This window comes from Barbatula barbatula, assembly GCF_947034865.1.
Source record: "Barbatula barbatula genome assembly, chromosome: 22".
Taxonomy (NCBI): domain Eukaryota; kingdom Metazoa; phylum Chordata; class Actinopteri; order Cypriniformes; family Nemacheilidae; genus Barbatula; species Barbatula barbatula.
Window position 1 is genome coordinate 727,463 of NC_136785.1, and position 13,777 is coordinate 741,239.

A 13,777-nucleotide genomic window follows, 5' to 3' on the forward strand; every position below is an offset into this window, starting at 1 on the left:
TATATTTGAGTCTTAACATCAAAACATGTCAGTCTATGAACACATTTTCAATGCTTAAAAAGGTTACGGATGTGACAAAATAAGGAGGCGGCAAACTTTGTAGGATTTCTGTGAAATAAAATGCACAGTGAAAGGAGCAGGGATCCCTCTTTATAGGGACATTATATAGTGACTTTATTTTATTTTCATGTGTCCATTTATGAGGAATGTGTAGCGTTATGGATGTGACAATCCTGAAAATGGCACGTACTTGAATATGAAAAATCACGCAGTAAAAATAAATGCTTTACAAATTTGATCTCACATGGGGATTTTAACCACCAAATGTTAATATCTGTGCTGTTACCATAGTAATTTTTTCATGCTACGGTTGACATTTTCACGGAATTGCCCAACAACAGAATGTCACAATGACAAAATACTTTATATTTTAAACTATATTTTCACATCCTTCAGTGATGTGTTAGATAAATAAGTGACACAACTTTAATGTCATAAACTGAAGTTTATTCGTCCACATTCTCTTTGATGAACAACCGTTGCCATGGAAACATCAACAATAACTTAGTCCTACATTCACAATAAAAAGGATTCAATCAATTAATTGGAAATATTAAGAAATAATATTGAATATACAGATGATGTCTAGATAAGTTTGGTTTATAAATGATTACAAACTCAAGATCTGCTGTCATTCGCCGGCACAAAACACAGAAAGACACATACGATCGAAAGAATTGAGCATTAGAAACAAACATAATGAAACTTTCAGAGCCAATGATTCTCTAAGAGTCTAAGGTTTGATCCGTTTCATGATCACGGAGAGATTCATACAGTCAGAGAGCAAAACGTGAAAGAAAGAGAACTGGAAGATTCCCAGTGCGTGAATACTGTTGCACTATAAATCACAATAGACAAATCTGAAAGTAAAAATGGCAGATCACTCTCATATATCAGACAGATATAAAGAAACCTTCATCCCAAACCACTGGAAACCTTGAAACTCACTGTTTGAAATGATTTGGTTGGTCTCACAAACACACAAGAACTTTCAAATGTCAGCTGACGGACTTTTGCGAGTCAAGTTCTTTGGTAAATATTGTGTGAGCTTTCTTCGATTCTTTCTGTTGAACATTCATAAGCTAATCCGTTTGGTCACACAAAGCAAATCTGCATGTGTAAACCATTTGAGTAAAGTTTTCCTGGCGGATGAAACAGCCATCCCATAATTCACAGCTGATCACTGTCAGACCAAATCAACAATTGATTTCCTGCGAATGCTTCTTTAAATTCTTCTGCAAATTGCCAATATATCACGACTTCTCTCGTGTGATTTTTGTGTATAGATGTACCTGTTTATCTGACACCGAGTCAGTTTTTCTGAATTTATTGGATGAGATGTAGTAAAATGTCTGACATTCTGAGATTTGCGCCAAACACATCTCACAAAAAAGCCACGACGAAACTCAAAAAATATCCATATGTGTGTAATGTTGATACATTATAGTTTGTTATGTTAAATCTGTATAAACTATTCAAAGAATTGCAGAATTTGATTAAAGAACACTCGCACGCAGGCACACACACACACACAAGCATACTGTATAATAATAATAATAATAAACAATCAATACGTGTGAGTTAATGTCTGACACACACATGCTCATAATGTGCACACATTCATATAATTATATGTAAGTAAACATACTTCTGCAGCCAATCGCAGCCTCTCATTAAGAAAGTCCCGCCCACCAGCCCGTGAAACTGGATTGATTGACACATTCAAGTGATAAACTCACTGTATCTGTGTATTGAACAACAAACCAGCCGTGACGATCTCCTGCATGCTGAAAATAAGTTTACCTTCATCTCTGTCTTGTATGTTTAGAATTATAACTTTATGCAAAATAGATTTTTACTTTTGAAGAAATCTGAAGAAGCTGTGAAGGTTTTAGTAAAATCACACTGTAGTGATGCTAAGGCGTTACAGCTCGTTGCCATGGTGTTGCTATGGGGTTACTAGGGTGTTCTGAGAGCCTTCTAGCACGTTGCTATGTTGCTTCTGTGCTGTTGAGTTCTCTCTAATTAACCCTGGTTTATTATTATAAAGAGAACAACGCTGGTTTTGGCGTATTGATCACTATTTGTAACACCATAGTTTTACTACAAATACCATGATAAACTGTGGTTACTGTGGAAAAACCATGATTCAGTTTGGGTGATTCTCACGAAATCTTGCGTTCAAGATGTCAAACACGATTTTCTTGTATCATCAAATTTCCTTTACATTCATTTAAAACAAGGTACGATATGTTTAAAGGCGTTGATTTCAAAACTTTTACTGACAGTTTAACACAATGAATTATAATTATTTTAAGCACAAAAGGCCGATTTCAATCTCATTGCGTGTTTTGCTAGAAACACTAGTTTTTTATTAATCGTACATAATAAGACATTACAGAATTATACTTTAATAGAATATTATGCATGTAAAATTTCTTCAAATGTAGAAAACTAACAGTATCGATAATGAAAAGGGAAAAAGTTGTGTACACATCGTGACAAGAGAATATAATGTTTTTAACTAGAAAAATATAAGTAATTTGTTAACTTGTTAGCCATTTGAAAGACGTGTTTCTTTACATAAAATCAAACTTAATGTAATCATCTTTGTGTGTGTTAAAAACAGACTTTAAAAAACGTTACGGAGGATGAGAATATCAGTCCTGGGCACATCTTTTCCTCAAATATTTCTTCATTTTATTTATACATGAATATCCTGTCTATCTTTTTTTTTGGTTATTTGAGATTACAAAATCTCTACGTCTTCATCTAGTAGAACATCCAATTGTTTGTTTTTCAGAATATTTAAATTTGAATTACAACATATAATGCACTCAGACAAATCGGGACGCGTTACGGTTTTGAGAAGTTCAGCAAGAAAATACATACAAAATTCATTCCTTCGTCAAAATGATTTTTCTCCAAGGTAGAGAACAGAATTATCTTTATTAAGATGATCAAACTGGATGTTTTATAAGTGAAATCTTTACTGCCATGTTTCAGTGGTTTCGTGAGAATGACCCGTTTTTATAGTAACTATGTTTCTGTTTATGAGTAGTAAGATCATGGTTATTATTCTAAAGGGCTGGCCCAAGACCAAGGAGCTCATCCAGACGTCTCATGATATTCTGCTCTATAGACATGACCCGAGTTTACCCCTCTGATTGAAAATCAGTCATGTTGATAATTTGGAAGAGTAACAGCACACACGTGTGAGTTCAGTCATGTCTGTAGCACGGCTATTACAGGACAAGAGAAATGTTTTGGGTTACAGGATTGTTCAAGTCACTAAGCCCTCTGTTTTACAGAAGTGAAGTGACGAGTTGTGTTATGGCAAGAATTGTCACAAGCAAACGAACAAAGCCATAATATTTTCTGTGTATTTTTCTAGGCTGTATGCAGTTATATTGTAACATGACGCTTTGAGCAGATTGATCTTCACATCATCTATACGCCTCATTCATTGATATCATGAGTTACCGATAATATCATCAGCCCGCTGCAGAATAAAATTCACGCCGCCCCGAATCACGACAAACGTCCATTAGCAGAAGCAAGCGACCCGCAGTCCTGACTCTCTGACCCCTGACCTTTGACCTCTAGGCGCAGTGGGAGAGGCTGAGTTTCAGGATGCCATCCGTGTGCATTTTGAAGAGCAGTTTGAACTCGGTGGGCAGCTGGTGTGACTCTTGCCACTTGGTGGTGAACTTGGTTCCCTTCTTATCATAGTAATGATACGGGAGCTCTTTGCCGGTGTTTGGATCCCAGCCGAAGGGCCAGAAGCCGTACAGATGGACTTGCTCGCACATGGACGTGGCCAGCGTGAACATCAGGATCCCTGTGCTCAGACGCTTGGGGGACAGATGCTTGGTCTTCCAGTACCTGCGGACAGAGAAGAATTCATGATACTTGACTGAAATGTCTCGTATGCTTAAATGTCTGAAAATATATTTGACTGTGCCAACGTATTCATTTCTCTTAATAAAACAATTAAAATGTATGACTGGTATTTAATACAGCTTGATATATTTTGACTATAAATCACAACAAAATTCCCAAAATTACAATTGTAAACATTATTCTAAAATGACTAATATGAAAAGAGAATGAGTAAGTGACCCTAAAGTTTTAAACGGAAGTGTATTGTTGCATTTGAAAAACTGAGAAGATGGAATAAAAACCAGTTTTGTTTCATTATTAAAGTTTTCTTCTTGAGCTCTTGCTATTTGAATTTGAGGAAAAGCACCTTAGAAAGAGGATTAACAAAATCAATAAGCATGACCCAGCAGCTGTGTGAGTCTCACAAAATGTTTTTAATAACATTGAAATAAAATCACAATTTCACCATTCAATTCTTTCAACATTCATTTATCCTTGTGTCATGTCAAACCTGTATGAGTTTCATTCTCCTTCAGAACACAAAAGAAGATATGTGGAAGAATATTGATCATCCAACAACACTGAACTCCATTGACTTACATTATATGAACACAAAACCACTGAAACATTTCTCTAAATATCTTCTCTTGTGTTCCACAGAAGAAAGACTCACGTACAGATCTACAACCACGTGAGCGAGAATAAATGATTTGGTTTAGTTTTTGGCCGAACTATTCTTTTAAGAGCGTGTTCCTGCGCTGCCTTATGTCCTTGAACTAAAAGCCGCAAAAACTCAATTTAGAGGTGAAATGTGACCTGGATGTCTTAAAACGTGATTCGCCCATTTATGTGAAACGTGAAGCCATTGGCACGTTTTCCACACAAACCAAAATCTTTCCATTAGAGCTGACCTCAGTACAGTGTGTTCATAGAGAGCTCAGATTAAAATCCCTTCCGACAAGAAACAGATGCTCGAATGCTTCGTGAAACAAGACAAATGTGTGTTCACAGTTAACGCTTGTAACCCATCGCACACTCAACAGTGGTTACCCATAAACCCCCGGGAAACAAAAGCAATGCCTCTCAGTGGCACATGTGTCTGCGGAAAAATGTGACATAAACGACACAAGCATGAAGGTCAGCGGCTCTGTGCGTGTGTGTGTGTGCGCACACACGGTCTTCAAACTGGACTTTTGCTCAGAGCAAGGTTAGTTCAACCACCATCTCTAATGCAACTGATATAGCTCTGATTAACCCAGAAAGAGAGAGAGAGAGAGAGAGAGAGCATGAAAGTATGCCAGGGTTTTGTGTATTGATGTGGATGTTGTGTACAGCGTTTAGCTGTCTCAGTATCTGTTAAACCTCCTAACAGAGCTCATGAGCCTCTTACAGGAGTTAATTCTGTCACAGTGACTCGCTTTAATGGGATTGTTGAAGATTACAGGACAACAGCTCACACTGAACGATGGGTTAAACCTCAGCTGTGTTCATAATCATCTATTTCATTGAGAACGGTTCCTTTCATACACAGTGGGGTGCAAACGTCTTGACTACAATTTGGATTCTTTGGAAATTTTCATGATAAAAATCACAGTATCAGAATAAAAGCTTGATTTGAAAAATGTATGATTTCGTCATTGATGTGTTGTCTTAATGACATCAGCATGCGATCAAATCAATAAAGCAAGAATGCAACCTTTGAAATTCATCAAAATCCTTGATATTTTATGTGGCCTTGTTAACCTCACTGTGAAAACCATACCGATGATTACAGTGTACTTCAGTTTAATTTGTAAGTGATTTCGTTGCTGTCGGACTGAAACTCTAACGGTATATGATTTATAAAAACGTCATGACGAATGGAGGTTTCTGCCTGACAGTGATGATATCTCGCTAAATGTACATCTGATCTGGTCTCTCAGTACAATGAAGATGATTCTGGACTGATGCCATTATAGGCTGCAGGACGCTGCATGCAGAAGTGATGCAGCATAAACTGCAGTGAGCTTGTGAGGCCAGAAAATACATCTACAGCGTCGAGTTCTGAGCTGAGAAATCTTTCGGTAAAATTTAGTTTTAAGCATAAACTTACCCAGTTTATATATTTTTCTTTCATAAAACAAGACCAAATATCTTGGGTCACTTTTCTTGTTATGAAGATGTAACGTAATTTAAGATGCTTTAAATATTTTTACAGAAAACAACAAAAACAGTGTTGCTGTGCTAATGCCAGCCTCTTCTTGTTCATTTTGAATCTCAAAAGTGTTTTATTTTCATTGAACACATTACTAGTTGGAAAGTATATGAAGTCGTAATTAAATCTACAGTAAGCTACTGGCAAACCTGCTGCAAAAACGACAGCAAAGTTTTACATCGTAAGAATGAAGCTGTCGTGTTTACAACGGTTGCGATAAGAATTCATGACGCTTACATCGTGAAAGTATGGGAAGATCACGGCATAAACAAATAATCATTGTTGCTGTTAACGTTTGACACGTTGGTGAATGTACACCCGTCTGTTACTGCGGGGACATTTCCACGTCTCTGAACATGGCGCAAAACGAAGCGTCATTGGTTGCTTTACCTGTCAGTCACATGGCCTCTTGGACGGGCCTTGGCCAAGACCTTCAGTATGAGATTAAAACTCAAATTTATTCCCTCACAGACATACCTGTAAATTAAATTGCTACAAGTTGCAAAAGCACAAAAGTAGTAAATATAACGGTGGGAAACAAATAAAGGCGGTTAAAAGGTCGTTCACATCGATGCCATAGAAGAACCATTTTTGGTTGCACAAAGAACCATTCAGTCAAAAGTACCATTGTAAAATTCCCCGATACCATCCCATTACTGTGGTGAAGCCAAACTAGAGTGCAGTTTTGTAAGAAGCAAATGACATCAAACTGCTGAGCGGTTTGGAAGGAAACCTCTTACCTGTTGACATACTGCATAATATTTCCCGGCCAGGCCAGCTGCACTTTCAGCTCGCCCTTGTGCTCGACGAAGAAGTCTACGAGCGTGCGCGTGACCGTGGCGGACGTGTGGAAGAAGAAGGCGGGAATCCACAGGATGGCACCGTCAAGCTTCTTCAGACTCAAGAAGAAATTGTTTCTGTCCTGGATGGTCAGCAGGTTATTGTAGTATTTCTCCAGAATGCTGGGGTTGAAGGTGGTGAGGTTGGTCCTGCGGCCCACGTCTTTACGGAAGACCTCGGTGGGCGCGAAGTTGCAGCGGAAGACAAAGTCGTACTTGTCGATTTCCGGACCGCAGCGGCTGCCGGTGAGAATCCCGCTGTTGCCGATGACGGCGCAGGTGTTGTAGCGCTTGTTGATGATGGGAGAAGAGTCTGGAAGCAGAGACCTGAGGTTCTCCCCGATGGAGAAGACGTATTTGTGACTGGAGTAGTCGTAGTGCATCAGTTGACCCACGCGCACGCTGTTTTTGGTCAGGGTGAAGTTGTGCGGCACGTCGATGTATTGGGCGATTTCTTTACTGGAAGGAAGAAGACAAAACCAACAGAAACACAGAAGTGTGAGAAGTGATCACAAACTTACAAATGTATTTGACGCATTTTAACATCTTTTTTTATTTATAACGATTACTGGTATAAAAATCACACAATTTATTTCTAACGTGTTTTTCAAAGCAATTCATTGCTGCAAAAACATTGTGGAAAAATATAGAAATAAATTAAATGTAATAGAATTATATAATATAAATATAGTCGAACATAGAAATCAATATAGACATATACAGTACATAAATGTAAACATATGAAAAATATTATATAGTAATCAAGCAATAAATTAATCATAAAAACAGAAAGTGGCCTTAGATATATATATATATATTGTTTTATGAAAGAAAATGAGATTAGGCAAGTTTATGTTTAAAACAAGCAAACAATCTGCCTTTGGGGTGAGACAATAAACTTGAATTAGATACTTGAAATATTTCAAACGAAATCCAGTTTTATTATTCTTAAGTTTATTAAAGTGATTGTTCTCGTGTGTGTGATGTTCACCTCTGCTCTACATAAGCAGTCTTATTTAACCTCCAGTTATTAGACTCCTGCAGGTTTTCATTGAGAGCGTTATTGAGGGATGTGAAGGCAGGGTCCAGAAACTTCATCGCCAGTTGGGACCTGATGGGAAGAAGCACAGAGGAAACAAACGTCAGGAAAAAAACCTCAACACGGTTCCTCTGCACAGGAAGAGTTGGTCCCGTTGTGACCCGGATGGCAGATGTTGAAAGTGTTTCCAATCAATTGCGAGTCATCCAGCAGTCTGTCAGTCACCCCCTGCCCGGGGCGCTCGATGCCCGCTCTAATTAAAGCAGCGCTTTTAGACTCCACGCCTGCTCGCTTTCTCACTCTCATTTGTTAAAGCTTGTTCCGTTTCATTAACAAACTTATTAGAGTCTGGGTTAGCGCTTCAGAGGTCAGAGCGTTGGCTTGTGTTACAGTCCGCTGACTCTGTAAGAATAAAACAGTCCAGTTTGTCTGATTATCAGTATTCAAATGCTTGGCTTTGTGCTTAAAGATCTGATGTTGGTGAAGATCGAGGCCAGTAAACAAAGGGTTTTGTGTTTGAAGTCTGCAAGAATCGATTCACTCTTGTGCAAGTTCATTCCTCTGAAACTTCAAACAGATCCAAACACTGCAGAAACTACACACTTTAACTTTCACATGAAGCATCCAGACTTAAGAAAATGTCCATCCCCTAAACCCCACCCTCGCAGAAAGAAACACACCATTAGTGTGTCAAGAACAACTGATCCCTTTGGATGATGTAAACAACACTCATCCAACTACACTAACGTTTGACAAAATACTACCAACATGTATAACCAAATCAAAAGGATAAATCAATATCTTTAAGATCATATTATATGTGTAAGATAAAAACAAAATTAAATTATAAGAAACTGAAATGGGAAGTGCTTCTGGACCAGTGTTTCCATTTTGTGGTCTATATTTTTATGTTCTTAAACTCATGTTGCTTTACAAATGTGTGTCTTCATGAACGGAAGTTGATTAATATGATGAAACCCCAAACAACAACGAATTAGTGAAAGACATTTGAATGCAGTTCTGCTGGTTTGAGGTCTCATCTCTGGCAGAAGTTGAAATGAGTCAAAGCAGCAGACCTGAGTAACATATGGACCCCCTCCCCATCTTCCGGCTGATGTCAATGACTCCTGCCAAGTAACCTTGAGTGCATCAAAACAGTTGTGATTACTGCAGAAATGAAACGGCCACACGAGTAAATCAGCACCAAGGACAGCGGCCTGAACCCTCAAACACCAACAACACAACTACACAATAACACAATAACACAATACTCTGCCAATGAGATAGAAAGCAATACTTGTGTACTTGTTGTTTACAGCAGCATTCCAAGATTTGAGTGTTCACAAAATGACTGGGTTCAACTTGGTTTCTGTTCTAAACATTTGGCCCATACAACATTCTGAACCAAAACGTGTGGCTTGCTAATAGAGATGTGATATTTTCATCTGTCCAACAACACAAACGGGTCCACGGAATCCAAAGTAAATTTAGACCAGCATATCAGAAGCACTAAGTGAGCAACCACAGTTCTGAGTGTTTATAGAGGGAAAAACACTTCAGTAAATGTGACAAAAAACATTTATTTGAACATAGTTACAGGTTATTACAGGTGTAAGATGTTTTGTTTGAGAAATATCATTAATAATTATTGTGTATATGCAGGTAATATTAAGGCTGCTGCTGTGTGGAAGTCATTACTCCGCGAAATACGAGAATGTAGGTTATTTGCAAATGATCCGCGCATGCGCATTGCGCACCATGACAACAGGCCTTTCCAAAAATCACCGTACAACAGACACACAAAACATGATTCAATGACAGCAAACGCTTATTGATCCAATGCCAAATCCATGCGGATTGAAACGTGCTTTCCGCTAGACATACACACGACATACATGATGACATATAAGAAAGAAACGTGCTTACATACCGAAATCCCGCATGAAACATGTACATCCGCGGTCCTCCGTCGTTGGCGTATTTCGGGGCGGTGAAGATGAAATCTTTCTTTATAGACACATAACTGATCAGTGACAAAATGAGCAAAGCGACGCTGAACATCACCAGACCCAGAACACTGACGACCCGAACCATCTCAAACCCCCAACACTGCGATCACACACAGAGAATCAACATGATGAATGTGTGCGGCATCATTTTCAGAGGATGATGATGGTGATGTTGGATGAGGGATGCGGATGCTGCGGTCCGCCGCGTCTCTCATCAGGACCAGCCGCGTGCATCTCTGTCGGATCTTTGCGTTTAGGTTAAAACATCGCCGGTCGTAATGAGGCTTTTCCCAGTCAAATGCATTTACTCGAGCAGATATTTAAAGGAGACTCGACCCAATTCACCCATATCCGAGACATAAACAAGGATTCGCATGCGGAGATGCGCGAGAGGGCGCGGACATGAAAGGGTTACACGCATGATCCTGTTTACACGCTCAAAAAGACAAATAATATTGACATTCCGTTTTTGAGACTGATATATTATATTATTTATACGTTTTTATAATACTTAATCGTTTTAAATATAATTAAGACATTTTTATCTCAAAAAATTCTGGCGAACGAACCCAAGCAGTGTATGCATTATATGTTTTATATGTTATCATTTTTAAGCGATACAACATTATATTCATATTGTTTAATCACATTTTATAATAATCATACACTACTGCATTCATGGCCACACCCCCAAACATGTGACAAGACGGAAAAATTCTGTGCTTTAGGATAAAGCAGGACCACACAAAACAGTTGCATGCACAATTTACGAAATATTGAGAATGTATAGAATTGAAAAAAAATTTGCAGCGATGAAGTGAATGTGTGGTGTGGCAGAGATTACTGTTATCCTCACATTAGGGGCAGCATTACTTTAAGAGACAGATATCTAACCCCGTCTACAGTCTCTTATGGATTTATTTAGTTCATTTAGTCACATAAGGCTCTGTTATTACAATTACTTCTAAATAATCAATATGTTTGTCAATCAACAGAAACCTTCAATACACAACATTTCTTTTTTGCAAACTTTGTCACAGTGAATTGTGGGATTGTTTTTAAACACATCTGTACAGAAATTGACCCACAAAGTCAGCAGGGTTTACATACACATTATATAAGTACATCCACACATTATTCAGTAACAAAGCGATACCCGCAAGCATTTACAGTCCTGTACACGTATAGCTTTAGTCAAATCAGCCACCTGTACAATTTAACTACACAAATCTATTATTAAACACAGGTGATGAATGAGGCCGTCTTTAAGAAACACTGAACATCTAATGCAACTTTATATAAGAACAAACATTAGTGGAAGCGGCAGAATATAAACAACACAAACATCAATACCTTATATCGCGCTTCTCTATAGAACACAATGAACACTGCAAAATAGTTGTCTCTCTCGTGAAAAGTTAAAAAGTTTCTAAGGGAATTATGATGAAAAACTCATCAATTTCTGTAGCTTCAGGGAGTGTTCAAAGAATCGGTTTAGTGGAGCACAATATATTTGTAAATGGGATGCGGGGGAGTTTAAAATAAACAACTTTACCGAAGCAGAGAGAGTTATCATTAAACAACCAGACAAAATCAAACATCATATACTGAACTTTATATACAAAAGAGCAGAAACAACAACCCGAACTGCAACAAGCAACAGTAATCCTGTATCTGTTTCATGAACACATTCAAAAGCACAGCTTTTTCTGACAGTGTATATGAACAGAAAGAATAGAAAAACACTTATTCGTGAAAGACTTTGAGTGACTGTAACTTTCAAAACATTCTAGTCCACACCTTCACATCTACACCTAAAGTATTTAGAAGTCTGCAGCGTTCTCCTCTCTCTCTCTCTCTCTCTCTCTCTCTCTCTCTCTCTCTCTCTCTCTCTCTCTGACCATGAGCTTTAATAGCAGAGTTTACATTCTCTGGGTGTCTAGAGATGGTTGGTCAGTAGTGAGAATTTGTCATGAGTGGTCAGTGGAGGGGAGAGAGAGAGAGGAGAGGGGGATGCACCTGCAGATGTTGAGGTAGAAACGGCAGCGGCGCGGGGCAGATGAATGAGGGTATTATATGAAGAGACGGCTGCTGGGGTTTTGATGTATAGCCTCGGGGTCAGTGGGTGTAAGACCTCTGCGTGCAAGTGTGTGTGATGGTTAGTCAGGCCAAGGAGAGATGCAGTTGCCAAGCAACAGATTGACCATCTGATTGGAGTTTCGTGGGATTCATTTCCACGTGTAGAAGATGACCAGAGTCAATCACAAACACAGAAACATTCATTCAAAGAGAGACAAAGAAAGAGAGAGAAAGAGTGTGGTTTAAGTTTCATATATCTGAGCTCAGTTTTGTGTCGTGGTCGGTGTAGGAGAATATGACAGTATAGACAGGGCACAAGATGATGGTTTATACAGAAATCTATTGACTTCAAAATTCATGTTATCAACAGACGGATGTATTAAGTGATGAATGTATTGATTAAATCAGGAACCTCAACATATAAACACAAGCTGTCATGGGAGACGCATTTAGACGGATGTTATGATCAGGTGTAAACATCTCGTGTCTCAACTGAGCACTTGTGATGGGATCCTCCAAACGTGTTTCAATAGAAGGTGCAAACACGGCTTTAGTGTTGCTGTCATCACAAGGGGCTTGATCTCACCCTCGCGCTCTCCCTCTCTCTCTTTAGTGTAAAAGCTCATTTAACCTGCTGGTCATGAGCTCATGCATCACACTGACACACACACACGCACACACACAGTATTTTTCAAAATGTATTTTTCCTCATCAAGTGCTTAGATTAAAAAGGACGGAAAGAAAATTATGCTTTTACCCCAAATCCCTTTCACAAGCGAGGATAAAAAACAGAAATTCTCACACTCATCCCATCTTAAACATGCGAATCATAATACAAAATGCCTGTGAGTTTATGGAAATTATTGCATACTGTCAAAAATGAATCATACCTGAAGAAATATTGAATCCCATAATCTCAGGCGTGTCATCAGGAAAAGATCTGCAATAAAGATTCATGTCATTAATAAATGAAACAATAATTCACTGGTAACAACAAAAATGTTAAACCTGAAAGAGAGAGAGAGAGAGAGAGAGAGAGAGAGAGAGAGAGAGATTATTGTCAACTATCAACTAGAGGACTATCGAGTAAACAATGCAAGGTTGTGTGTTGGATCCCAGGGAATTGCACATACCTATGTATAAATGTATAGGATAATGCTTTGTAAGTCGCTTTGGATAAAAGCGTCTGCCAAATGTAAAAATGAAAATATATACTGTATATATTTATATTATCTTATATTTACTTATATATTATATACATTTATTTAATGTTTGAACTGAATTTCTCTGCATCAGAAAACATTAAAGAGAGAGTTTTGGCATGAGTAGCCTAATCTCATCTTATTATCAAATAATTTAATAACATAAAAATATAAATATTTTCAAAGGTGTCTTATGCGTTGGGTGTTTGCATGTTTTGAAATTACACTTTGGAAGTGATTCGTTGTCTCAACAACCATATTGTAAGTAGCTTGTAGTTAAAAATAAACAAATTTATAACATTTCTTGCTTAACTTAAAATCCTTTGTTCATGCAACACAAGAAAGGCTCAAACGTACGCATAAAGTGAATGGAAAAAATGTATTTGTGCAAACTATTGTTAAAATGAAGTAAATCTAACATACATTTCCATTGCAATGAACTTAATGTTATCAGTACAGATGCTGTGAGGAAT

The 13,777-nt window shown here is 38.1% G+C and overlaps 1 protein-coding gene across 1 annotated transcript; it reads right to left on the reverse strand.

The window, feature by feature from the left end:
* Nucleotides 1-491: 491 nt before the first annotated feature.
* On the reverse strand, nucleotides 492-10,421 carry st8sia3 (ST8 alpha-N-acetyl-neuraminide alpha-2,8-sialyltransferase 3). The gene is made up of 4 exons (XM_079486250.1): nucleotides 9,945-10,421; nucleotides 7,967-8,086; nucleotides 6,877-7,434; nucleotides 492-3,945 (listed from the first exon to the last, which is right to left on the reverse strand). The coding sequence occupies exons 1-4, from the start codon at nucleotides 10,106-10,108 to the stop codon at nucleotides 3,663-3,665; spliced, it is 1,125 nt and encodes a 374-aa protein (XP_079342376.1). The 5' UTR covers nucleotides 10,109-10,421; the 3' UTR covers nucleotides 492-3,662.
* Nucleotides 10,422-13,777: the final 3,356 nt, after the last annotated feature.

Excerpts from the sequence above, each read along its gene's own strand:
- st8sia3 (XM_079486250.1), bottom strand. The coding sequence starts at position 10,108 with ATGGTTCGGGTCGTCAGTGTTCTGGGTCTGGTGATGTTCAGCGTCGCT. Across the intron at positions 8,087-9,944 it reads ATGTTTCATGCGGGATTTCG|GTCCCAACTGGCGATGAAGT; the intron begins GTATGTAAGCAC and ends TCTTCCCATCAG. Across the intron at positions 3,946-6,876 it reads ATTATGCAGTATGTCAACAG|GTACTGGAAGACCAAGCATC; the intron begins GTAAGAGGTTTC and ends CTCTGTCCGCAG.